The following is a 26,720-nucleotide window of genomic DNA, read 5'->3' on the forward strand; positions in this document are numbered from 1 at the left end:
AAAGAATGACAGGGGGAGGGAGAAGTAAGAGCCATAAGAGAGGGAATTAATAGTAGGAAAAAAAACATAGGAAGGGGTAACAATCTTCAAAAACATGTACTAATTACCTTACTCATATACAGCATCTTTACAGTAAAATAAAATTTTTTAAAAAAGAAGCAAAAAATCCTAAAAGAAAACTAGGCTTGAAAATAGCAGAGAGGATCTTTGTTCTCACATTTCATGCAGATCTGGTGATAAATGAGCAAAACTTCTGAGTGTGTCACATCCAAAGAATGAGCTTCCATAATGTCCCTATATTATCAACTGAGTTCTGAATTGAGTCTGATGCTTTTTTGTATTAAGAGTTATGCAACGATAGATGGATAGCTAGAGATAGATAGATACTTAGATACATCATAGATACATACATAGAAACACAGATAAAAAGATACATAGATACATAGATATATATATATACATAGATAGATAAGGGAAAAAACTGAATTGGCCTCAACATTGGCCCATGCCAGTATCAGAAATAGTAAAGTTTAAATGCACTACATAACAAACACTCATTCTGTTTTTCTATAGGACAGCTGTGTAATGATAAAAGTGCTTAGAATCCGATATAAACAGGATAAGCCAACACCCAGGCCAGCAGTTTCTACTAGCATCAGGCTTTCTCCATACACACAAGTCAGTCATACTTTATGTACACAGTCAGAGCTCCCAATGCGTTCTAGGTTCTGCACAATTTAGGATGTATAGGAAGCAATGTAAAGGGAGGAAGAAACATAGGGAAAGGAAAATGGTCAGTAAGGACCATAAAAGAAGCTAAACACGTCCTGTTGCTGAAGATGACTGAACCACAACATTCCGTGGAAATGGCGAAAATACCTTCAGGTTATTCTCCATAAAATGAGGGGATTAAGTATACATCCAACTTTCATCTCATCAACACTCAGGAAATTCTGAGGGCACTCATTCCTGATATGGTGTTCATTTTGGTGTATAGGCAGAGGTCTCCTCTCCTGCTTCAAGATGACAGTGAGACAGAAAATGTCTAGGAGAAGTATGCACAAATATATTGAATACCAAGATACCAGCATTGTCTGATAATCCAGCTAAAAATTCTCCCTGCAACAAGATTCTGGCTCGATTCTTTATACCCAGCCCATAAAAGCACAAGAGACACAAACTCACACCTAGAGATGCCTACAGCAAAGCTGGGTCCTCGGTCATCTCCTTACTAGTACACCTGGGAATAAACAAATAAACACCAATTAACCTAAACAACAAAGAAAAAGCATAGACATTTATGGTGAATGGAGAGGATAAGCAGAGGGTATAGAGATGTTTGCTAACGTGAACAGATCTGGTATCAGTAGTCAGAATTTCATGGTGTTAACTAGAATCATCACAAATGACAGACATGGCACAACATAAACAATTCCAAATTAGGAAAAAAATTGTAGCTCAATTATTATGGAACACCGAAGAAACCTATAGCACTGAAAGCTGGTGAGCCTGCAAGTGAGTCACATTGGAAGAATTATGCAGGGTTCTTCCTCCCCTCTATTACTTTTTCTGTTGAATGATGGTTTTACTTAAAAAAGAACAAGAATATTTTAAATGCCTAAAATCTTTGTAAAACGCAAACTAGAAACTGGAATTATGTGCAGAGTGTGGCAGTGATAAGATGTTGCCTATTTTCTAAATTGATTGACAACATGCAGAATTTTATTTTGGGTGCCATGGAGATTGAAACTCAAAACTTGCTGTCTGCTACACAATTACTCTGTCACATGATTCATTCCTCATCTGCTTTTGTTTTCAGGCAGGGTATCATGATTTACTTTAGTTGGTCTGGCAATATACTTTCAATTTCTGACTTTGTGTTCATCATAATATGGAATAATGAGTTTGCATTTTTTTTACAAATATTCATTGAATCTTAAATTCAAGGATTAAATTGGTATGGGAAGGGTTACAAGATGTCCCCTTCCTCCATGACCATTAGCCAGACACCACGCTGAAACCCAGAGATTATAAATCAATTTAAATTGAAATCCAGGTAGAACTGCAACTGCTCTATCATTTGTTTATGAATTATACAGCCCATGGACGTTTACAAACAACATTGGGATTTTCACATTTTCTCTGGATGGAACTTGAAAATTTATTTGTCCATTAAGGTGTTATTCAGAGAAACATTAGGTCCAGAAACAAGTTCCTACAAATATCAGAAGAAAGGCAAGTAAGGCTGAATAGCAGTTGAAAAATACATGTAATGGTCACATAGGTCACATAGATCACAACCCCTCTCAGATCTGACCCTTTTCTCTTCCCCAGCAACAGAATAAAAGCACAGTACCACTGAGGCAGTGTAGCATTGGTTTTGGTCCTGTCTTCAACTTGATTCCAATTACAGTAAGTGAAATTCATTAGCATTAAATTAATAGCGCTCATTTCACAAATTGCCAAATTTAGCAGTCTCATTGAAATAATTACAATTTTGCTTTCATTGTCATCCAGAAGGCCTATCTTCTATCCCAACCACTTCAGGAATTTCACCCAGATAGCAGTACCTCCTACCCTCACATCTAGATCAATTGAAAAACAAAGCGATATTTAAAGTGAGACACAATGCCACTAAATCTTTAAAACAGTTATCTGTTCTTCACCCTTGAAGTTTCCCAGTCTTGACCAGCTGGATGTAAAAAGTATAGATGAGCCTCTCTATTCTCCAGATAGTAGCAGAAATTTGGACACATGTAACAAGAAAGAGATACATGAGGACTAGGGAGTTTGAAAGTAAGTGATTTGCCCTGAATTTGATATGGAATGATCAAAGGGCAATGGATTTATGAATGTGCTGTAGTTCTTGGATAATATAAAACTATAAGTCCAAGTAAGAGTTGTACCTGGTGACATGGCAAATCACAAACACTTAACAAATTTTGGACTTTTCTAGTAACTACATGCTTTTGCTTCAGCCCTCTAGCAATGTAACCACAGGACATGCTTACTAAAACCCTTGATATAGTTGTTTTCCTTTGCTTTGAAAATTTTTCTATGTAGTAAAATTTTCCATTATGCAGTAAATTCAATAAGTAAGAGTTGGACTCAGGCTTTATACCTGCTTGGGAAGAATCACATGTTACTTTGTGTATATGTGTGTTTTAAGACCCTGAAGCTTGAATTGCTTGAAAATAAAAGAGTTTATATATCTCCAGCTATGTCAGTGAGGTTTCAATGTATAGAGATATTAAACCAGTTAAAAATATACACAAATTCTATTCTTTCCCATATCTTCACTTCTCTGCATGATCAAGCACTCAATTATGGTTTTACTCTTCTCCCTTTCAAGTGTTATGACATAAAGATTGAAAAACTCAAGAGGAGTGGTTATCAACCCTGAATGCACTAAGAGATCTCTTCAAAGGACAGTAGACACATCACAGATTCTGCAGTACAGTTGAAACACATTCTATGGGATAAACTATGTGGGCATATGAGGATTTCCTGACTTGAGCTGGTCCTATAGCTGTTCCCAGCTTTACCCAGCTTTTCTCATTTGCATATGCTCAGAGTACTGCTTACTGCCCCAATGATTTTATAATAGGCTGCTCACACCCTATGCAGCAGTCAGTCCCAGTCAGCAAACAGCATGGACATGAGGACCCATGCTCAGCTCCTGGGGCTCCTGCTGCTCTGGCTCCCAGGTAAGGAAGGACAGCAATCCTCCAATCCTGTGTGTGTGTTCAGTGCTGCCTGGGTCTTCAGAGAAGGCCTCCTATAACATGATTTACAATGTGGATATTTGTGTTTATGTTTCCAATGGCAGGTTTCAGATGTGACATCCAGATGACCCAGTCTCCACCCTTCCTGTCTGCATCTCCAGGAGACACAGTCTCCATCACTTGCCAGGCCAGTCAGGGCATTAGCGATTATTTACACTGGCATCAGCAGAAACCAGGGAATTCTCCAAAGCTTCTGATCTATTTTGCAAAGAATTTAGCCTCTGAAATTCCATCAAGGTTCAGTGGGCATCAATCTGGGACAGAGTTCACTCTCACCATCAGCAGCCTGCAGCCTGAGGATTTTGCCACTTATTACTGTCTACAGAGTTATAGTTTACCTCCCACAGTGCTACAAGCCAAAACAAAAACCTCCCAGGGAAGCAGAAGTGAGCGCTGGGCTGCCCAGCTGCTGCTCCTGGTGCCTCTATCTGCTGATAGAGCTGCTCAGATGTAGCATGGCTTTGAACACTTTCGAGGGTTTTTATTGAAATGTGAAGGCTCCTCTGAATCTTTGTCTCTTTTCTCCTCCTCTGTCCCAGATGACCAGACACGGCCATGTCTCTTCTCATATAAAGTCATCCTTTCTGCTTCACACAGTAAAACAGAAGCCAGACAAGAATCTCTAAGAAGGAATTGTTTTAATACAGGAAATGAGTCTAATCATTAGTTTCTTAACTCCTATGTCATGAGAGAAGTTGGAAGGAGGAGTGTGGAATTCTCTGGTTCAGTGAGGCTGTCCTAGGGTTTTGAGCACATAATCCTGTGATTCTCCACCCTGTGGAAAAAGCCAGGGTGAGCGGCTAATGCTCTCACCTGACCCAACTGTCTCTCCAGGAGAATTCTCCAGGCCTCACTTCTGATCACATGTCAGCCTGCTTATGTCAAGGATTTTACATGTCTCTCCAGTTCACCAAATCTAATCAAAGGATGACCTAATGGTGAACTCTGCAGGAAACCAGAGAAGGAACAGGGATTTGAGCTTCCATACATAATCATAATGATCATAATGATGTATTGAGATAGCTGACTGTCAAAGATGGTCACTTTTCTCCAACTCTCAGAAACAGTCCACCTAAGTGATGGCATTAAAACTCACTTAAATGTGATTGTAAGTTGTTTCTACCAATCTGGGAATATGAACATTTTTAATAAAAGTAACAAACTTCATTAATTTGTTTTCAGGAAACTATCAGAAGCTGCAAACTTTAAGAAACATCACAATTTGTTCATGATCTTACACAGCAACAAACAACTGCAATAATTACTTGATAAAGTAAATCATATGCAAAGCAATATTACAATACAGAAAAAGAAAATACATTACTCGGGTTAAGATTTCTTTTCCTTTTATGTGCTAGTGACTCAAACATGCAAACCTAGCTACTCAGGAGGCTGAGATCTGAGGTTGTGGTTCAAAGGCGGCCCAGTCAGGAAAGTCCTTGAGACACTTCTCTCCAATAAACCACAGGAAAACCAGAAGTGGCACTGTGGCTCAAGTGGTAGAGTGTTTCTCTTGAACTGAATAGCTCAGGGACAGTGCCGAGACCCAGAGTTCAAGCCCGACAACAAAAAAAAAAGGAAAGGAAAGGAAAGGAAAGGAAAGGAAAGGAAAGGAAAGGAAAGGAAAGGAATAGAGAGTAAGAAAAGTTTCAATGCATAAGAACTTCATAAAGAAAACACAGGGATTTTTTTCCAGAAATAATTCTTGAGACTGAATAAAAAAATCTAAGTAGAAACAAGAATGTTTCAATACATTTATAAAATACTCTATTTCCAATGTTGCTTCTGTGCATTATCCATTTTGACAATAGTCATAAAAGTGTCTCCTACCATCAAATCATGTCCACATCCTCTGCAGGCAAATTCATGTTCCTCTTTTCTAGCCTAGGAAACTTGTGGATGCAAGGCCTGTTGTGATTCACTGAGTTGAGCCAATCCTGCAGATGTGCCCAACTCTGACCAACCCCTGGTGATTTGCAGCACAGCCCACTGCCTGGAGCACTTCATAGTCTGCTCACACCCTGTGCTGGAGTCAGTCCCAGTCAGCACACAGCATGGACATTAAGGTCCCTGCTCAGCGTCTGGGGCTCCTACTGCTCTTGCTCCCAGGTAAGGAAGAACAATGCAGGAGATATACCCAGCCTAGTACAGCAGGGGCTCTCTAGTACTTCAAGGAAGGCCTCTTGTAACATGATTATCAAGGAGGGTATTTGTTTTCTGTTTCCACTGCCAGGTGCCAGATGTGACAAACAAATGGCCAGTCTCTATCCTTTCATTCTACATATCTGGGAAACAGAGTTTACATGGCTGGCAGGGCCAGTGGTTTCAGCAGTAATCAGGGAAAGCTCCTCATGTATGGTGCAAAGTAATTACCATCCTAGTCCCTTCCAGATTCAAGGACAGTGGATGTGGGGCAGAGTTTACTCTCGCCATAAGCATATGCTGTCAATAGCCTAGTAGCTACACACTCACAGTGATGCAAGTCATAACATTCAGCTCCCAAGGAAGTAGAGGTGAGAGGCTAGGCTGTCCCAACTGCCCTTCCTGTTGCCTCCACCTAATGACACAGCTTTCTGATACAGCTAGATTCTAAAGGTCACTTGAAGATTTTGGTAGAATCATTTGGGCAGAATTCCCTGTACTCTACCTCTCTGTCTGCAGCAGTACACACATGGCAATGCCTCTCCAGATTCAATAGAGCATACAAATCATAACTAGGGAGGAACCTTTGAGAGTGTTATTTGGGGTTCTTTTGTAAAATTGAGACATGTTAGTTAATTCAAGCAAGTAGTGTTTCTTTTTGAATAGAAGAAATTATTAGCCTATAGCCATTTCAAGACTGGCTTATTTTATTGAGTGAAGCTAAACACAGAAGTGGAGTATTTCTGGTGTCCCTCAGACCCATACCATCTGCTTGTGAAGCTGCAGGCCTTCTTACCTTGGCCTTTCCCTGTATAGACACATAGGGGTGTGTACCAATGCTCTCAACTGCTTGTAGATCGATCTTGACAGGTGATCCTCCATTCCTCCCCTCTGGACTAGCATCTGCCTGCAGGTTTCAGTACATTGTAGTGTAGTCTCTACTAATTGTCCATGTTCATTAGGAATCATCATGCAGAAACTCTAAAGGAAATGCTGGTGGCATTTACAAGTAAATGATTAGTAAAATCTGCACAGTAAAGAAAAACAATAATTACAACAATCTATTCTCCACTCCATTCTTTTGTTAGAAATCACCTGGTTGTACACTGGTGGATCCAGTTCCTTATTCCTTTTCTTTTTGGTTTGTTTTCATTTTGGTTCTGGTCCTTGGGCTTGAACTCAAGGAAAGGCCTTGCTTCTTCCTTGAGCTTTAAGTGTTCAAAGCTAGCATTCTACCACTTGATCCACAGCTCCACTTCTGGATTTTTATGCGCTTAATTGGATATAATTGTCTCATAGACTTTCCTATGCAGGCTGGCTTCCAACATCAGTCCTCAGATCTTAGCCTTATGGCTAGCTAGGTTTACAGGAATGAGCCACTAGTACTTGTCTCCTGACATTTTTATTGTTATTATTAAGGAATTGCACAGAGGGCTTACAATTCCATGAGCCAGAAGATCTATATTTTCCATTTGAGCTGTCAACATCACTATTTTTCTGTTTGCAACTGCTGAATGTACACTGACTTAGCCATGATGCTTTAAGACAAAAATAAATAAAGTTGGAAAACATAAGGCAGATTTCTGAGCTTAATACTTTCTGGGATATACTGAGTGTCTTAAATTGCCAGGGAAATTCTAGATTTATTAGTTCTACTTTAAATATTCTTTTAGGGAATTCTAATTTTGCCTTGTTTTGATTCTATGTTTCTTTTTTCTCTTACTTTCTTTTATTTATTTTTTATTTTATTTATTTTTATTTTTATTTTTTGTGAACATACTGTACAGAGGGGTTACAATTACATGGGCAAGATAATGAGTACATTTTTTATCAAGCGTTGCAGCCTCCTCTTTTGTTTACCCTTCACATCCCTTCCCAGCCTCCCCCTGCCCCCCCACCCAATACCCCCGCCCCTGCACCAAAGTTGTAAAGTTCGTTTTTGACATGACAACTTGTACTTCTCATAGTTGCATCGGGTCCACCTGTATCCTTAAATGACTTGTTTTTCCCCATCTTCTCTACAAATTACACCGACACCAAATATAGTGAAAGCAGGGGTTATACTGTGGGGGAGGGACATAAAAAGCTACAAAGAAATAAAATTATAAATGAGTTAGAAACAAATGCATGACAGAAAAAAATATTTAAACACATATCTAAGGGCTCATTTTCCTAACGTCACATTATCTGATCTTTCCTGCTTGACTCATACATATACTAGATATTGCAGATAAGGGAAACCATGGGACCTATGTTTCTTTGGGCTTGGCTTAGTTCACTTAATATATTTTTTTCCAAGTTTTTCCATTTCCTAAAAAATGTGGCAATGTCATTCTTTCCGATGGAGGCAGAATTCCATTGTGTATATATACCACATTTTCTTGATTCATTCATCTACTGAGGGGCATCTGGGTTGGTTCAATATCTTACCTATGGAAAATAATGCTGCAATAAACATAGCTGTGCTGGTAGCTTTAGTGTGGTCTTGTTTGTAAACATTTGGGTAAATGCCCAAAAGTGGGATTGCTGGGTAATAGGGGAGGTCTATGTGAAGTCTTTTGAGGAACCTCCATACTGCTTTCCAAAGTTGTTGAACCAGTTTACACTCCCTCCAACAATGAAGTAAGATTCCCTTCTGTCCACATCCCCTCAAGCATCTGTTGTTGTTAGAGTTCTTGATTATAGCCATTCTAACTGGGGTGAGGTGGTATCTCAAGGTTGTTTTGGTTTGCATTTCTTTTATGGCTAGGGAGGTTGAGCGTTTCTTCATGTGTCTATTGGCCATCCTTCTTTCTTCTTCAGAGAAGTTTCTCTTCAAGTCTTTAGCCCACTTATTTATTGGGCAGTTGTTTCCTTGAGAATGTGTTGTTGAGGGATTTAATTTTTTGAGTTCCAAGTATATTTTAGATATGAGACCCTTGTCCATTGTATGGCACCAACATCAAATACAGTGAAAATAGTGGTTATAATGTGGGGGAGTAACATACAAAGAAACATAAAATCACATGGTACATAATGAAAATGTTAGAAACAATAGTAGGAAAGAAAAAAAAATATTTGTTTCCCAATCTTTGGGTTTATTTCACTAAACATCATGACCTTTTCTATTTGTCCTACACATGTACAGTTATTACAACAAAGCTAATCCATGGGACCTGTGTTTGTTTGTGCCTGGCTTAATTCACTTATTATAAATCTTTCCATTTCCTAAGAAATGTGGCAATGTCATTCTTTCTGATGGAGGCAAGGTGGGCAAGGTATGTCTTTTTAAGGGAGCAGATAGAAGCATCTTGTTTTTTGATCCAACTAGACAGTGTTTTTCACTTAATTGGAGAGTTAAGTCCATTAATATTGAGAGTTAGGACTGAGAGGTGTTTGGTAGTTCCTGCCATGTTATCCATATTCTTGGGGGCAGTGCCAACTTGACTTTTCCTGTGCTTCTTGGATTCTCTGTTTGGGAGCTGTTTCTTGGCCTTTATTATGCTCTTTTTGATTTTCTATGTTTAGGACTTCTTTAAGTATCTTTAGTAGGACTGGTTTTTTGGTCCATTTTATATATATATATACCCACACAGCAAAACAAAATGCTCAATACAGAAAAATGGCATCTGAGGATGTCCAGGTATGAATGAATACACCAGAATATTACATTTTGCAATTGCTTGCTTCCACCTCTCCTCCAACCCAATAAAGGAGGACAGGCCATTCTGCTCACAGCGGTGGTTTCCCTATTCCATTTTCTAAAGACAGTGTTTCATGTGAATGTTAGCAAAAAGATACCTAAAATGTAATATGTTACTATCTCTACATTTAATATACATTGGGCACTTCTAAACATCTAGAGAGACTAGATGTTTTTAAGTAAGGACACAGTCTGCCCACTATATACATGGGCAGTCTTCACTGACTGCACACATGTGACTAATTATAATCTGAAAAGTGTCTTCAAACTAGGAATATTCTAGAACCTTTCTCCACCTACCCAGTGTGCTAGAATGCTCAGATTTTCAGAAGACCTTTTCTAGGAATTTTAGCACAGAACATACAAAGTCTACTAACTATTTTTATCATACACTGGCAACCTCTCTAACATCTAGAATGCCTAGATGTAAGTTAGGACTCCTTTGTCCTTTATATACACTATGTACACAAGAAAGTAGAACAAAATGGGACAATGTTACCCTTCACTGTAAGCACTGGCGTGGCCTTTTTGTATTTCTTTCACCTGGTACCAAGGCATAAGCACCATGCCTACAACTCCAGCTGTTAACCGTTTTCCCTCCCCCAAAAATGGCATTTAAAATACATCAGGCATTCAGAATATCCAAGGTCCTTAAGCACAGTCAGCTCTGCATGCAGCAAGGGGGATGAGCTGCACACAGATCAATGGCTCTCGCTGGAAAACGTCTTTGCCAGGCCCCTCTTCCTTCTCACAGGTCTTCTGTTCCATGTCCTCCAACCAGGGAATGGAACAAACGCGGAGTGCGGCTCTGGCTGTGTCCCCTGGAGGTAGTCTCTAACCGCCACTCCAGGTCACTTCCAGAAGATGTTTCTATGGTCTTTACAAACCCATGGCGTTGACAGGTGCGACTTCCTGCGTCTCCTTTATCACTGGTTGGCAACTTCTTCGCATCCAGAAGGCCAGGTGGACGAAAGGTCGTCTTTGAGAAGGTTGGGGAAGTTGAGAGCCCCCTTTCTATATGATGGACACAGACCTACCAGCGGCCCACAAACCTTGGTGGGCTCTGGTGGGCACCTGTGTCACCCGTGGCCATCACTCTACCGTTTCTCAGCGGGCACCAGCCCAACCGCCCCGGCCGCCAACCGCTGCCCCTGCCTCCATCCGGGGTTCCGCTCAACTGCCAGGACCCTTAGGGCCTTTGTGTGTCCTTGTCGCGGGGTGCGGCCTCTCTGTGGGGCAGGGAGGTCACCCCAGGTCCCGGATCGGCAACCTAGAATGCTGGTGAGCTTCCAAGGCCTCCTGCGGTCTCCATCCTCTAGCTGGTGAAAGCCTCCGCCGTGGTCGCCTGGCTGCGCCATGCCTGTCACCACACAAGGGCGCTGCGTCCTTGGCAGCTGGGCGAGGTCTTCCTCTGGACCCGGCAACATGGAGCACCATCGCTACCAATCATTGCAGCGGGGCGCGGGGATGCGTGGAGCTCGTTGCTGCAAGAGCCCCCCATGTCTGCCGGACATAGACTGCATACAGGCCAATCCCCGGGGACTCTGCTCAGCCTCAGGCCTGGGGCCGCAAGGCACCGAAGGCCCGGGGAAGCAGGCTGTGCTCCATCCCTCTCGGTAGTCTCGACCAGGTAGGACTGGTTTTATGGAGATATATTGCTTTAATATTTATTTGATGTGGAAGCTTTTTATTTGTGCTCCCATTATGAAGGACAGTTTTAGTGGGTGCATTATTCTTGGTTGATAGTTGTGTGTCTTTAAGTCATGGCAAACATCTTCCAGACTCTTCTTGCATTAATTGTCTCTGCTGAGAAAGCTGCAGTCATTCTTACTGTTTTCCCTTTATAGCTGGATGGTCGTTTCTCCCTGATAGCTTTAAGGATCCTTTGTGGTCTCACTTGATCTTGTGCAGACTACAATGTGGGATGAACTGTTCTGGTCTGGTCTATTTGGGGTTCCAAAGGATTCTTGTATCTGAATGGGCCTATCTTTTTGGATGTTTGGGAAGTTCTTTCTCTTATGTCTAGGCTCTTTTCAATCCCAAAGATTCTATCTTCTGCATGGTCTAACCTACTGTGAAGATTTTTCTACTTTGCTTTTTATTCCTTTCCTTTTAATTGGTCAGATTTGATGGCTTCAAATTCTTTTTTGGAGCTTGGTTTTAGATCTTGTATAGACTTCTTTCCCTCCTTCATTTGTTTTTCAGTGTTCATTCTCAAATCCCTTACTTGATTGCTTATAGTTTCATTGGACTCCCTTTCCTTCTGTTGGAGTTCATTCAGCATTCCTTTTGTGTACTTCATGGATTCCTCCAGCTTTCTGTTTGTGGATTCCATGATGCCTCTATTAATCTTTGTCTATTCTCATCCTGCTCATGCAATTCCTCTATTAATCTTCGATTAGCCTCCTCACTCTCACGACATTCCTGTATTCATCTTTGGTTAGCCTCATCACACTCACACATTTCACTTCCATGCTCACGCATTTTCCTGTCACACTCACACAGAGTCCTTTGCAGGCTTTCAATCTTTTCATTCAGCATGGTTACCAGTAGTGTTTGTGGAGGATTTTGGGAACTCCCCTCTGTTTTATTCATTAACTGCTCTGTTGCCTGATTATCATGGGTGGTGGGAGTTGAGATACCTAGACTTTCCTTTTTTCTTCTGTTTCTCTGACTTGTTCTGCCAATTTGGGTATGAAAGCAAAACCAATTCTGAAATAGAAGACTATTTTAAAACAAGCATGAACCATAGACCTGTAGTTACATAGACTGACACAGTCAAACTGTCCACAGAAGCAATCTAGTTCAACAATAAACTAGGAATCAATGGACAAAGAAAAATCAAATAAGGAGTCAGCAGACCAGAAATTAATAGGTTTAAGGAGAATTGTGAGTAGAAAATAAGATTGGAGGAAATAGGGATGGAAAGTGAGAGAAGGAATATAACCAATACCTAAATTCAGAGAGAGGGAAGTGATAGAAGGAAAGGAGAAGAGAGAAAAAGAAAAAGGAAAAATTTAAAAAATTTACTGTGGGGGAGGGACATACAAAGCAACAAAGAAATAATCTTATAAATGTGTTAGAAAATATCGCATGAAAGAAAAAAAACATTTGAATACGTAACTTAGGGTTCATTTTCCTAACATCAACTTATCTGTCATTTTCTCCTGAACCCCTGCTTTCACTGTACTTGATGACAGTATAATTTGTGGAGGTGAAGGGAAAAAACAAATTGTTTAAATAGGGATACAGGTGGACCCATTGCAACAATGAGATGCACAAGTTGTTATGTTGAAAACGAACTTTACAACTTTGGTGGGGGGGAGTAGAATTGGGTGTGGGAGTGGGGGTGGAGGAGGTAGGGTGGGGGGAGGAAGGGAAGGGAAGGGGAAACGAAGTAGGAGGCTACAATGCTTGATAAGGAATGTACTCATGATATTGCCCATGTAATTATAACCCCTCTGTACAGTATTTTCACAATAAAATATAAATAAAAAGTAATTGAAAATTTAAAAATGAAACACTTTAAAATTATTTAAGCATAAATACATATTACTACAATTAAAGGAGTTAAGGCTGACAGTTTGTGAGCTGAGTAACTGATATCTGAATTAAGTATGCACATAATGAAGGATAAACTATAATGATTGAAGATAAGTATATATCTGGTGACGAACAAAATTATAAAGAGAATTAAAAAAAAAACAACAAAAACAAATAAAGAAACCTAATATTTAAATGATGAAAAAAACCAACAGTTTTTTTCAAATTCTTTAATTGTGATTAAGTGATTACATAATTTTCCTAATTTCACAGTATTGTGGAATAGTGATGCTAGTTAAAGTCACAAACACATTCTAACTTTCATGGGCAAATTGTCTGTCATGGTCAATAACATTTATGAGTTCTATGAGCTTTGACAATACAGTTATTTCTTCCACACTGGGTGATATGTACCTTTCTTTTGTTTTGCATAGTCATCTGTTCCCTCTTTCCAGCTTGTTCCCTCCCTGCCATCGCTGCCATTGAGTTGCTTAGTTCATTTTGATCAATGACCAGTGCAGCTGATGGGTCCGGCTGTTTTATGTTTTTCCCTGATGCCCTCTAGTTCTGTGTCTTCCTCCTGGTTTCCCTCTGGTGTGCATATATATGCCATATATGTGATCAGCAGCATGGGGTTATTTAGTAGTGATTCTACCAGATGAGTGGAAGTGCTTTGTTTATTTTTGTTGTTGTTGTTCCTAATGTGATATTTATTTTCAATTGTTTTTTAAGCCTTGTCATCTTTGTCATATCAACTTTACATTTTTGGATTTAACATCCACTTATGAGGGAGACCATGTGTCATTTGTCTCTTTGTTTACCTCCCTCAACATGATTTCTTCTGGCTCCATCCATTTCCCTGCAAATGCCATTATTTTGTCCTTTCTAAAGGCTGCATAATATTCCATTGTATATAGATACCACAGTTTTTGGATCCATTCATCTGTGGTAGGACATCTGGGTTGTTTTCCTATTATGGCTATTGGGAACAGTGCTGCAATAAACATGGAAGTGCATGTGTCCTTTTATACTGGTTCCTGTCGTTCAGGATAAATGCTGAGAAGTGGTATGGCTGGATCATAGGGAAGTCAATATTTTGCTTTCTGAGGACTCTGCAGACTGCTTTCCAAAATGGTTGTATAAGTCTACATTCCCACCAGCAGTTCCTCTTTCTCCGCATCCCCTGTAGCATTTGTCATTGGCTGATTTTAGAATGTGGACCATTCTGATTGGGGTAAGGTGGTATCTCAGGGTTTTTATTTGCATTTCCTTTACAACCAGGATGGTGAACATTTTCTCATGTGTTTCTTTGCCATTTTTAATCTCTTCTTCTGAGAAGTCTCTCTTTACTTCCCTTGCCCATTTAGAAATTAGGTTGTTAGGTTTGGGAGGGATTAGTTTCTTAAGTTCCCTGTATATACTGGATATTAACCCCATGTCTGATATATTTCTGGCAAATATTTTTCCCCAGTTAGTTGGTTGTCTTTCTAGCTTGGTTGCTATAGCTTTAAATGTGCAGACAATTTTTAGATTAAGGTAGTCCCATTTGTCCAGTCTCTGTCCAGTTTGTTGTGACCCCAGGACTCTGTTCAGGAAGTTCCTGCCTATGCCTATAAATTCAAGAGTCTCTCCTACTCTGTCCTGCAGTAGTTTCAGAGATTCAGGTTTGATGTTAAGGTCTTTTATCCATTTTGAGTTGATGCTGGTGCATGCTGATAGGCTGGGGTCCACTTTTAGTTTTCTGCATGTAGCCTCCCAGTTTTCCCAGCACCAGTAGTTGAAGAAGCTGTTTCTTCCACTGTATGTCTTTGGCTCCTTTGTCAAATAGCAGCTGATTATAGATGTGTGGTGATATTTCTGAATTTTCTACTCTATTCCATTGGTCTTCGGGTCTTTTTTGTGCTAGTAGCATGCTGTCTTTGTTAGTATGGCTCTATAGTAGAGTTTGATGTCCAGCATCAAGATCCCTCCCATGTTGACTTTTTTGCCTGGAATTGTTTTGGATATTCTTAGTCTTTTGTTGTTCCATATGAATTTTTGGTTCGTTTTGTGTATTTCAGAAATGTACATCATTGGGTTTGTTAGGAATTGCATTGAATTTGTGTACTAATTTTGTCAGTATGTCCATTTTCATTATGTTAAGTCTGCTACCTAAGAGCATGGAAGGTCTTTCCATTTCTTAGTGTCCTCTATAATTTCTTTCTTTAAATTTTTATAGTTTTCATTAAATAGTTCTTTTACATCTTTGGTTAGGTTAAATCCTAAATACTTTATTTTTGGGAGTGTTATTGTGAATGGGATTGCTTCCTATATTTCCCTTTCTACTTGTCCATTGTCGGTGTACAGGAAGATGACTGATTTTTGTGGGTGGTTTTTGTATCCTGCTACTTTGCTGAAGTGGTTTATAATTTCTAAGAGTTTGGGGATGGAGTTTTTGGGATCATGAAAGTAGATTATCATCTCATCTGAAAAAGGGATAGTTTAACTTCTTCCTTCCCTATGTGGATCTTTTCAATGTCTTTTTCTGGCCTTATTGCCCTGGCTAAGGATTCCAGGTCTATATTGAAGAGGAGTGTAGACAGTGGGCATCCTTGCATTGTTGCTGATTTTAGGAGAATTGTTTGTAGTTTTTCCCTATTAAGTGTAATATTCAAGCAACAGTTTTTTAAACCAAAAAACATTTTAACAAAACTAGGCAGAAAAAAAAAAAAGGGTTCTTCAATTTTTTTTGATGGGGGGAATCTTGTGTCTCCCTGTGTCTGTAACCAGTCTCTTGGTGGAGTCTTTGTTTTACTGTGGTGTTTGGTTTTCCTGTGGTTTGGTTAGTTTCTTAAATCAGCTTGTTTGAGCAGGCAAATGAAGCTCTGTCTTACCCGAGTCTTTACGACAATCCTCTCAGGCTGGTTCAGTGGAAGTGTGATCTACTTTGACTATCACAAAAGAGGGATGTGGCTGTTTTCTCCAGCTTAGAGTTGCTGTGCGGGAGCTAGGTTGTAGTCAGTGCTGTGGAAAGTTAGCAATCAGTAGCTTTCTCCCGGATGGTCTAGCTCCTGAGAGAGTCAAGCAGGCCAGCCTAGAGCTATTCTCAGGATTTATGTGTAACAAGTTTCTAATTGTTTTACTTTTACCCTCCAGCAGTTGGAGTTGCTGCCTATGCTGCATGGGTAGGTTAGCTTCTGTGTCTATTTACCCACTGAGGGACAGTCTGCCCTGCCCAAGTGGAGCTCCCTCTGCTTGGGAAGGACAACTTTCCACAAGGATTGAGCTGAGACCCACAGGTCAGTTTCCTATGACCTGTTGAATGGCTCCTTATTCTAAGGCCTGAGTTAGATGTTAGCTGCTCTGGCCTGGTCGTTCTCAATATCAAACATGGAGTTCTTCTCCAGGGCTGAGGGATGAGCTACCATTCCACTGCTGCTCTATAAGAAGGAGTAAGGATATCTTGATGGTACTCGCACCTTTCCCTTGGTTTCTGGGCCATCTACCGTATGTGACTATCTATGATCAGCAGGATGAAGATTTTCACTCTTTGTCAGTTCTTGCTTATGGTGATAGAATCTGCTTTTACACTGCCTCTGGTGCCTTTGTCCTGGACTCTTGCTGTAGATATGGTGGCCACGGTAGCAGCTGCTGCTGCCACTCCCACAGACCCTAGAGTGTTCAAATCTTTCTCTGGAGCCAAGCTGCCTGAAGTTTTTCTCTCTGGCCAAACTCTTTGTACTATGATGGCATACTTGGTGTGACTCTAGCCTTAGATTTGCCACTGGAACAGTAAAACTGGTTTCTACCTGAGAGCTTATTTAGCCCCCATGTTCTCCTCTGCCATCTTCCTCCAGACTCTCTTGGTTTACATCTTTACCTGCAGCAACTTTTTCAAAAGTTAATGCAAAGAATGGAAATAATAGTAGAGAGAACAACTGAAGAGACAATTCTAAAAATGATAAATAAAACATGACAAAATCTACAAAGCAGCGTGATTTTATCATTTAACATATATCACATTTCAAGAAATGTCCTTGAAGATAAACTTCTGGACCGTAGGAAAAATATTGGCAAGAAACAAAATGCATGTACATGAAGTATGACTGAACAATCATCTCTCTCTTGCTCTCTCTGTCTCTCTCTGATCATACATACACACACATACACACACACATGCACATATACACACATACATAGACACACACACAATGGATTTTTTTTCCATTGTAAAAGAAGGATGCTTTCTGTGAACGGCTATGGAATGATACAAGTATATATTGTTAATAAATTGAAGAAGTATTTGGAATATATTTCATATAAAGTTGAAGAAAAACTATTTGGTATTCTAATATAAGCAGGAAAAAACCCCTAAACTACAAGCATACAGCAAGTGAGTGTGATACCCAGTACCTGTGATACCCAGCAATGTGACAGAAGGATTAGAGATGTGATTTTACTTTGAGCATGACTTCCTTCATTTTGTTAATTCTCACTTGGTGTGCAATATCAAACTTACACATATACAAAAGGAATAGATGATGAGAAAAATAAAGGAAGGTGAAATTATGATTCTTTAAGAGGAAAAGGAAAATGTGAACGTCAGAGAGAATATTTGTGAATAAGAATCCACTATCCTGAAAGATTAGCTAGCCTTACAGTCAGGTCAGTAGGTAATTTATTTAAAATAATATACAAACATTATTCTAAAATATCTAGGTCAACATAATTTGATACAATGAAGGTTGGAATTTTATTTCTCAAGTAATGAATTAAAATTATGAATTAAAGAAGCACCAATCATACAGTTTCCATCTACAACACCCCAGATCTCTGTGACCAGAAATGTAATTGAGGAAGAAGAGCTGAGATATTAAATAGTACAACATAAGAACACTGAAGAATTCCTAAAACATTTTGTATTCTTTCCTTTTTTTGGAACCAGGAAGCAAAATAGTATGTCAAGCACCATTCTCATCTTCATACATAGTGCTCATCTCATGACAAAAGAAAGAGTTTTCTTTTTATTCAAATAAGTTCATGAAAGTACATGATTTAGGAAATCAATGGTTTAGTGAAGATAACAGACCATCAAACAGGTGTTCCCCAGATCCCAGGAGATTAACAATTGAAGAAGATGAGATCCAACTGGAACTGAGAATTTGAAGACAAGCTTTCCTCTTTGACCATCATTTCTTTCTGCCCAATACATCCCAACAATGACCAGGGAAGACATTAGCCAGAAAAAGAGATACTGCCTGTTAAAGCTCTAAAGCACTTGGACTTTATTTTCTGTGAAATCAAATGGTTTCTTGAGTCATGACACATAAAAAAAGAAAAACATCATGTCCTAGGATAAGTTCCTATATCCATCAGTGACAATACTGAATAGAAGTAGGGCCATTTATCTCTGTATCTAAACACCAAGAACATTTTTGTCAACCTTCACTCTTGCAATAATTCTATATTAGCTAGAAATGAGAGAAGTTAGATTGTACATACAGAGGTCAAGTGTGTCTCTTTGTAAACAATATATTTGATGCTTAGGGAATGATTGGGGTTAGCAGTCTATAAATTCATTGTTACTAAATATTTCTAAGTTTTGGGTGGGTGGCTAGTCATGTTTTTGTATTCCAATTAACTTTCAGAAAGCTTTTGTCAAACTTTCATTCTTTGGGCCTTTAACTTTTAAGTGATTGACTTCTCTTATCTCTCCCTTCTCCTTCTTCCAGCTTTCAAAATTTAGGATGATTGTTTTATCATGCCTTATAAATAAAGAGTAAACAGAAAGTCTAGCACAATAAAGACTAACTGAATCTCTGGAGCCCCAAGTCCAGTGACATAGAAGTCTCTCCAGTGCAACCTAGGGAGCACTGGCACCGAGGATTTCCAGGCCTTCGAATGACAGAAATGGTGGTGGAGTTCAAGTTCAGAGTCACTAACATCTAACTGAAGACTTTATCTGACTAACTCATTTAGCCATAGTCCTAGATTATTCAATATAAAAACATTCAAAAATGTTATGTCTAGAAAAGAATGACATCCATAGAAGATGATTGAAGAATTATATCCCTCTAATTTATATTGTGTCCCTCCAATGCTGTTACAAGGAGGGAGGAAGTTTTCAGTTTGCTTCTTCCCACTTGACCACAAGAATGGACACATTTTCCCAAGGATTGCTCATGTGTTTGGAATGTTTGCTTATGTATCAAAATGATTTTGGTAGTTTACACTATCACTCATCTTTTTGTTAAGTTATTTCTTTCTCTCAAAAGAGTTTCTATGTTGTTGTGTTTCCAAAGTTTGGTCTCCTGACTTCACAAAGCTAATTCACACACAAAAAATGAAAGCACTATGTTGAAGAAAAAGAAAATAAGGCTTATTATTTGTCACATGTCAAATGAGAAGAATAGTGAAGATTTTAAAGCTCTATTATCCTACTAATCAGAGAAAAGGTCCCAGTTTTAAGAGGCTGCTCAAGGGGTCTGCTCCAGGCTACATGAAAGATGTCCATCCCAAGACTAAATGGTAGCACAATTGGTTCTTATCTCTTGGTTTACTGTTGTTTCATCTCTTTAGTTCTGTGTTTCTCTGACAGAGATTTAATAACTTCCTGGGCTGGAGAGTTGAGAGGTGATGGTCTGTTTGGTTTGAAAGTATGTTAAACTTGTTTTCCCCATCATGGGCATGTGAGAGAAAAAGGGGAAACAAATGCAAGTTTGAATTTTTAAACATACAAATTTGGCCAGTAATACAAACTGCCTAGGGAGAATACAGAGGAGGGAAAGGAGAGGTAGAGGAGAAGAAAGGCAAAAATTTACATTGGTGTAAAAATCAGTTTTGGGAATTCTAGAACCCAATGGAACAATGCGCTGAATAGGTATGTTATGACTTGATTATGGCAGAAGAATCAATGAATATATTACAATATAAGTTTTTTAGTAAAATAAGTCAATGAAAAAATGAACAGATAATTCCTCAGAATATTATAGGTTAATGTAGTGATTACTATGGTAAGATTGTGTATAAAACCTATAAAGGAAAAGATATAAATAAGACAAAAATATTTAAAAAATAACTCAAAAAGAGATTTATTTTTGCATTAAAGAGATCTACTGAATCACAATCAGGTAAACACAGATAAAAAGCTGTTATACAGGAAAGGAGAGTCTTCAAGAAAATTATGTCTATTTGCACAGGAAAATTCTATAAAGTCTTGGATTAATTTTATCATTAATAATTGAAGTTAGAGTATAGTAGAATGGGATATGTGACAATCAATAGAAAAGCCAAACAAGAATATTGTATTCATGACCCCATACCTCAAAATTGAAGGCAAAATAATAACTGTTTTTTAACTGCAAATGAAGGGGAATTGGTATCTGCAGATATACTTTGGCAGAACTAGAAGCCTTTTAGAACCAAAGGAAGTGATAGGAAGGGCACTGAACCTATGAGGGGAAAAGCCCTCAGAAGGATTTCAGAAACAAGAAGCTGAAACCAAATAAAAGTTCTCTGTTCAACACATGTGATGGTCAAGTCTAGGAAACAAACTATAATGCCACATGTTGGGAATGTCAATGTCACCTTAGTATATTACAGCCTCTGTTATGTAGTGGATGAGGGGCCTTTGAGTAACTTGATACTGAATTCCATGGTTTGTCTGAATTGTATATCTGTGATAAACATTGTACATTTATTTTTGCTCTCTACATTAATGTAGTTTATACTAAGCAACATAAAATGACCTGACCTAAACTTGTAAACAAATATCTAGAGAATAAATAAGAATGACTCAATATTTATGGAAATGCATCCTTATCAAGAAAACTGTAAAGCATACCAGAGCAGGTTGAAGAATTAGGCAGCAGACAAGAGCAGGAGGAATCATGAAGGCATTCCCTTTCTAGGGAACACACATTAGATTTCTCTTGCTTTACTTGGTCCCAGTTAATGTCATTTGCTCACAGGAGAGGCCCCACCCTCCCAGTGTGTGTTTCCATCTCACCTGACAGTTTGTCTCTCACCATTGCACCCACCAGGACATTTGCATATTGCTCCTTAGGGAGGAGCTCCCTTGCAAGTCCAACATAAAAGCTCAGCTCTAAGCTTGCTTGGACTGACCAGCACTGCTTACTCTCAAAATGAGGTGCCCTGTTCAGCTCCTGGGGCTGCTCTTGCTCTGAGTATCAGGTAAGAACACACTAGAGCTGAGGAAGGAGATGGGGAGGGGCTGACCTCTGCTCCCCAAGTGTCTTATGTACACTCCTGCATATTTGCCCTTTTGAATGGAAATGTGGCATATGTATCTTTGAGAGTGAGGAAGATTCCAGAAGGAGCAAAGACCCTGTTTTATAAATTCTGATGTGTGTGTGGGGGTGTTCATCATGTATTTAATGAACATTTTGTTGGATGAAACAAAAAATTTTAAAAAATTATAGCCTGCAATAAGATAATTGTGAAAATGTCTCATGATGCTAGTAATTAACCCTGTCCACTTTTCTAATTATTTTAGGATCCAGTGCAGATGCTATATTGACTCAGACTACACTCTCTCTGCCTGTCATCCTGGGAGAGCCAGTCTCCATCTCCTGTAGGTCGAGTCAGAGTCTCTTATATATTGATGGAAAAACCTATTTGTACTGGCTCCTACAGAAGCCAGGCAAGTCTCCACACGCCCTAATCTATTTGGTTTCCAACCGGTATTCTGGGGTCCCAGACAGATTCAGTGGCAGTGGGTCAGGCACAGATTTCACATTGAAAATCAGCAGGGTGGAGGCTGAGAATGTTGGTGTTTATTACTGCTTTCAACATACACATGTTCCTCCCACAGTGATACAGCCCTGAACAAAAACCACCCTGCCTGGTGTAGCAGAACTGTGACGTGTAGCCTTTTTTAGGAGTTGCACAACAGCTTTTCTGAGTGAATGTGAGAGCAAGAAGCTAGAGAAGTCAGGATAGTAAGTCACTTGTGCTCTCTGAACCAAGCATTTCTGATACCCTTTAGGATATTGCAGCAAAAGCCATGGAATTGCACAGGCAGCCATATGGCTCCTTTGGCTGATGGGATGATAATGCATCATATCATTTAATAAATACTCATTCTGATTCCATTTTCTTCTCCATCATTTGTCCACTGGATTTGAACACTTCCAATTGGATAGTTAATATTAAAAACTAGTGCTTTTCAAATAATTCTCATCTTTGGCTGTGGTGGTGGGATTTACCAGCTCAGTATTAGCTTAAGCTATATTGTGACTTCCAGCCCTTAAGGGAACATGTGCACACAGCATGTCCAGTTGTGGGAGATGAGAGAGGACTGCAGGATCAGTGCTGTCCCCAGCAGGTCACCAGAGTCCTCTGCAGTGAGCAGGTCACTGCTTGTGCTCAAGGGCACAGACTGTGTCCTAAGCTTCATCATGCCCAGGCTAAGAGTGAGGGAAGGACAGCCTAGTGACTGTCCATTATTCCCTAGATTTCCTTCCCAGTTTCAGAATTTAAAATGATAAGTTATACAATTAAATATTAGTTTTCCAATTAATTAATTAATACCTAATTTACTACATATACACAATAGACATATAGCTTTTGCATTCATGCATTTATGAAGTGTTTCTCGGTGTTCTGATAAGAACAGACTCCAGTGGATTTAAGACTCTGTTCTTCGGACTCTGCTGACTCTCCTCATTACCCCAGTCCCTCAGAAGCAGTGAGAACAGCCCTTGAGCATCCTTCCAACACAGTCCTGGCCTGGGAGCTTTTTCCCGGGCCAGGAGGCTTTTCTTGAGGTTGGTTTAAGAGCTTTGCGCCCATTGGCCTTGACTCTTCTTGGCTTGGGCAGGCGCTCGCTGCTTGCACACGTTGCTCTCGGTCTTGGCGAAGCCTCAGGTACAGCTCTCGCCAGGACTCACCCTCTGCCGGTTTTTCATCCTTGAATGCTTTGCAACAGCGGATTTGCCACAGCCTGTCTGTACCACTGTGCGCCACAGTCCTCGGGTGAGTGTTCCCTTGAGGCTGGTGTGCAGAAGGGGTAGAAATCTGGGAAATGGGTGCTAGGAGAATGCAGGGCGGCCTGTGAGTGGCTGGACTGCTGTGTTGCGGGAGTCCCTGGACATTCTGGGGGCACCAGGGAGCGAGGGAGTCGGGCTTTGGTCCAGAGTACAGTGGCATTTTCAGGGACTTTCTGACAAAAGGCAAGGCCATCTCTTCCCCTCCCTCTCCCTGTCCCCCTTTGCCTTCTGCTCCCCTTCCCCCTTCCCTTTCATCTCCCTTTACCCCTTCCTCAACACTTCCTCCTTCCCCTTCCTCTTTTCCCACTTCCCAGGGCTCAGAGGCTCCCAGCCTAGATGAAGAGAAGGAGGACATCTTTTTCAGGTCAGGCAGCTGACCCGAATAGGCCTGAAGCCCAGGGGAATTAGCAGTGTCAGTGCTGAGCTGCACCATTGGCACCCTGGCTTCTTCTGTGGAATTGACGGGACTGGCTGGATTGGCGGCTGAGGTTGGTGCCAGCTGTGGCACCTGGTTTTCCTGGATCTCGCTTGCCCTTGGGACTGAGCTGTGCACGGAATCCGAGGGTCTTCTGGGGCCGATGGAGCCATTCCTTTTCAGGCATCCTTGAGCCAAGGCAGCTGCACAAATCCTGCCCTTGGTCTTCTGTCTCCTCGGCAGCAGCTGGGTCTGGTTGAGGGCATCCTCGAAAGACTGTGGAGGTGCGCGGAATTCATTCTGTTGCTGGGATTCGCTCTGGTGATTGCGCCCGCGCAGCTTTGCTGCCTGCGTCTCTGGCTTGCCAGAGGTCTGCTTGACATTAGAGGGCAGGGGGCCTGAACTTCTCTTCCCCTCTTTAGAGGATCGGCACCCATCTTTTGGTCTGGCCCCAGCCTGTCCCTGGGGTTCACAAGGGAGACTTTCTTTTGGGAGTCATGGTGGATCCTGAGACTGCCGGACCAGAAGGCACGCATTGCCAGGCATGTCCTGGATACCAGTGGGCCCAGGGTCCCGCGAGACTCCAGAGCTGTCCACAGCCCAACGATGAGACCTGCTGCTGCCCTCAGAGGATTCTGGGTCCAATCGGGGACGCTTCTCCCGCCTGCTCCTGGGACAAGGGCTGGCAGACCGCTTGCCAGGTCCCTGGAATTCACGTAGCAGTGGGGGCTCTGGCCCAGAGTTGGAGCCTCCCTTCCTGTCTGCTGTCTCTTTCCCCCAAACCACACTTGATTCTTTCAACTTGTCCTCTTGCACCCACCCTGACTCTGACATCACAAGAGACTCCTTCCTGGGCTCTTGAGCGCCATCCTGTTCAGAGACCTGCTGTAGAATCGCAGAAAGAAGTCCTGGGTTGCACCCCAGGAGAGCCAAGGTCTCCCAGCGTGTTTCCAGCTCCTTTGCCATACTGCCCACCAGCGGGTGCTTCCTAAAACCCTTCACTATCTCTCTGACACCCGTGGCGCCAAGGATTTCTGCCGTGATGGGCAAGACGGAGAGCAGACTCAAGGATTTGCGGAGCTCCTCCGAATGTGTGCTGGAGGCCAGGTGCTCTTGGAGCAGCCGCACGGCTCCCCACACCCACTCGGCAGTCTGCGTCCCCATGCCACCCCTGGCCACATCTACAGAGACACGGGAACCACACAGCTGGACTCCTCCACCCAGGGGTTCACTCGCCCTGCTCTGAGAGGACAGATCCACATTTGACGCCTTCAACAGGTCCTCCTGCTCCCTCTCACCATCCTCCACCTCCCTCTGACCCTCCCCCTGCCCAAGATCATATTTACTGGGCTCTATATCTCTGTCCTGGTCAGGGACCTGGCTCAGAGCCTCTGGTTTGTGACTCAGAACAGCCAAGGTCTTCCAGTGTTTGTCCAGTTCTTTGGCCAAACCGGCCACTTGTGGGTGCTTCCTAAAACTCTTCAATTCCCTTCTGACACCCGTGGTGGCAAGGATTTCTGCCGTGATGGGAATGATTGAGAGCAGCCTCAAGGAATGAAGAAGCTCGTCCGTGTCTTTACTGGAGGCTAGGCGCTCCTGGAGCTGCCGCACAACTCCACACATAGACTCGGCATTCTGCATCCCGATGCCACCCCCCACCATGTCTACAGAGATGCTGGGCCCACTCACCTGTGTTCCTGGATCCTGCGGGTCACTCGCCCTACTCTGAGAGAACGGATCCACATTTGAGGACTTCAACATGTCCTCCGTCTCCGGCTTCCTCGTTCCCTTCCACTCCCCCTCTCCCAGATCATCCTTCCTGGGCTCTTGACCGCCATCCTGCTCAGGAACCTGGCTCAGAGCCTCTGATTTGCGCCTCAGCACAGGCAAGGTCTTCCAGCGCTTAGCCAGCTCCTTGGCCAAACTGCCCACCTGCTGGTACTTCCTAAATCCCTTCACTGTCTCTCTGACACCCGTGGTGGCAAGGATTTCTGCCGAGATGGGCATGACTGAGAGCAGCCTCAAGGATTTGTATAGCTCGTCGGCATCTGTGCTGGAGGCCAGGCGCTCCTGAATCTGCCTCACGGCTCTGCACTCCCACTGGGCTGCCTCCATCCTTCTGCCAACCCCGTCTATGACTACAGAGATGCCCAGGGCACTCACCTGGCTTCCGGAATGCCGTGGGTCACTCACCGTGCTCTGGGACTCCTCTTCTGGTCAGTCGCTGTGAGGCACGTAGGCTTCCTCCTGGTCCTCTCTGCAGCCGAGTCCAGAATGATCCTGCCCACCAGCTGCCTGCTTTATATAAACTCTTACTGCCCCACCTCTTCCCACAGTTCCTCCTGTAAGCCCCTCCCTGTCTCATGCCTGTCACACCCTTACATCCTAGCAGGGGGTCTCCCAAGATGCACCTTGCCTGAGCTTCCACAAGTCCCCTCCCCCCTCCCTACAACTCCCAAGGCCAAGTGTCTGCTCTGCCCTTCTTGTCTGCAACTACTGTATCAAGAGATCCCCCACTACTCCTCTAACCTGGGGGACCAGGGGATGGTGCAACTGGCAACTTCCACTAACACTCCCTTTGTCTCCATCTTGTTTACAGGATCCTCTCTATCTGGTCCTGTTTTTTTCCACCTTTAAAGATAACCCATAACCCTAGACATACTTTTTTAGTTGCTTCACAAACTCCAGGGCTATTGTCGCTGATTTGAGCTCAGTGTCCTTCATCACCTGATGTGCGTTGGCACTTCCGGGATTGGACACTTGCTGAGGGAATCGCTGATCCCGCCTGCACCAATCCAACTAAAGGCAATGGCCATTTGCTGGGTCAAGTTTAATAAATATATAAATGAATGAATAAATATGTATATATGTGTCTATGTGTGTATTTTAACCTATGTATATGTGCAAACATATATACATACATATATATACACAAGCATATATATTTATATATAATTATTTATAGTTTATACATATATATATACATATATATGCAAATCTGTACTGGCCAGTATCTTTTCCCAGTCTTTCCTTCCTCTTTTGTTGTTCCTTTTGGGGTTGTGGGCTGCTGGCTGGCTAAGGAATTATTTTGTTTGCTTGCTTTGTTTCAGAAACAAGGTCACACTATGAAGACCAAGTTGGACTGGTGCTTTGGAACCTGGTGA

The 26,720-nt window shown here is 41.6% G+C and overlaps 1 gene segment (V, D, J or C); it reads left to right on the plus strand.

Annotated features, from left to right (window-relative positions):
- Window positions 1-3,616: 3,616 nt before the first annotated feature.
- On the plus strand, window positions 3,617-26,720 carry LOC122116851. The segment is given in 5 exon segments: window positions 3,617-3,707; window positions 3,830-4,131; window positions 13,718-13,723; window positions 14,872-14,877; window positions 26,688-26,720. Coding segments are annotated over 5 exon segments (402 nt in total).

The sequence above is a fragment of the Dipodomys spectabilis genome, unplaced genomic scaffold (assembly GCF_019054845.1).
Source record: "Dipodomys spectabilis isolate Male_0828 unplaced genomic scaffold, ASM1905484v1 ptg000137l, whole genome shotgun sequence".
NCBI lineage: Eukaryota > Metazoa > Chordata > Mammalia > Rodentia > Heteromyidae > Dipodomys > Dipodomys spectabilis.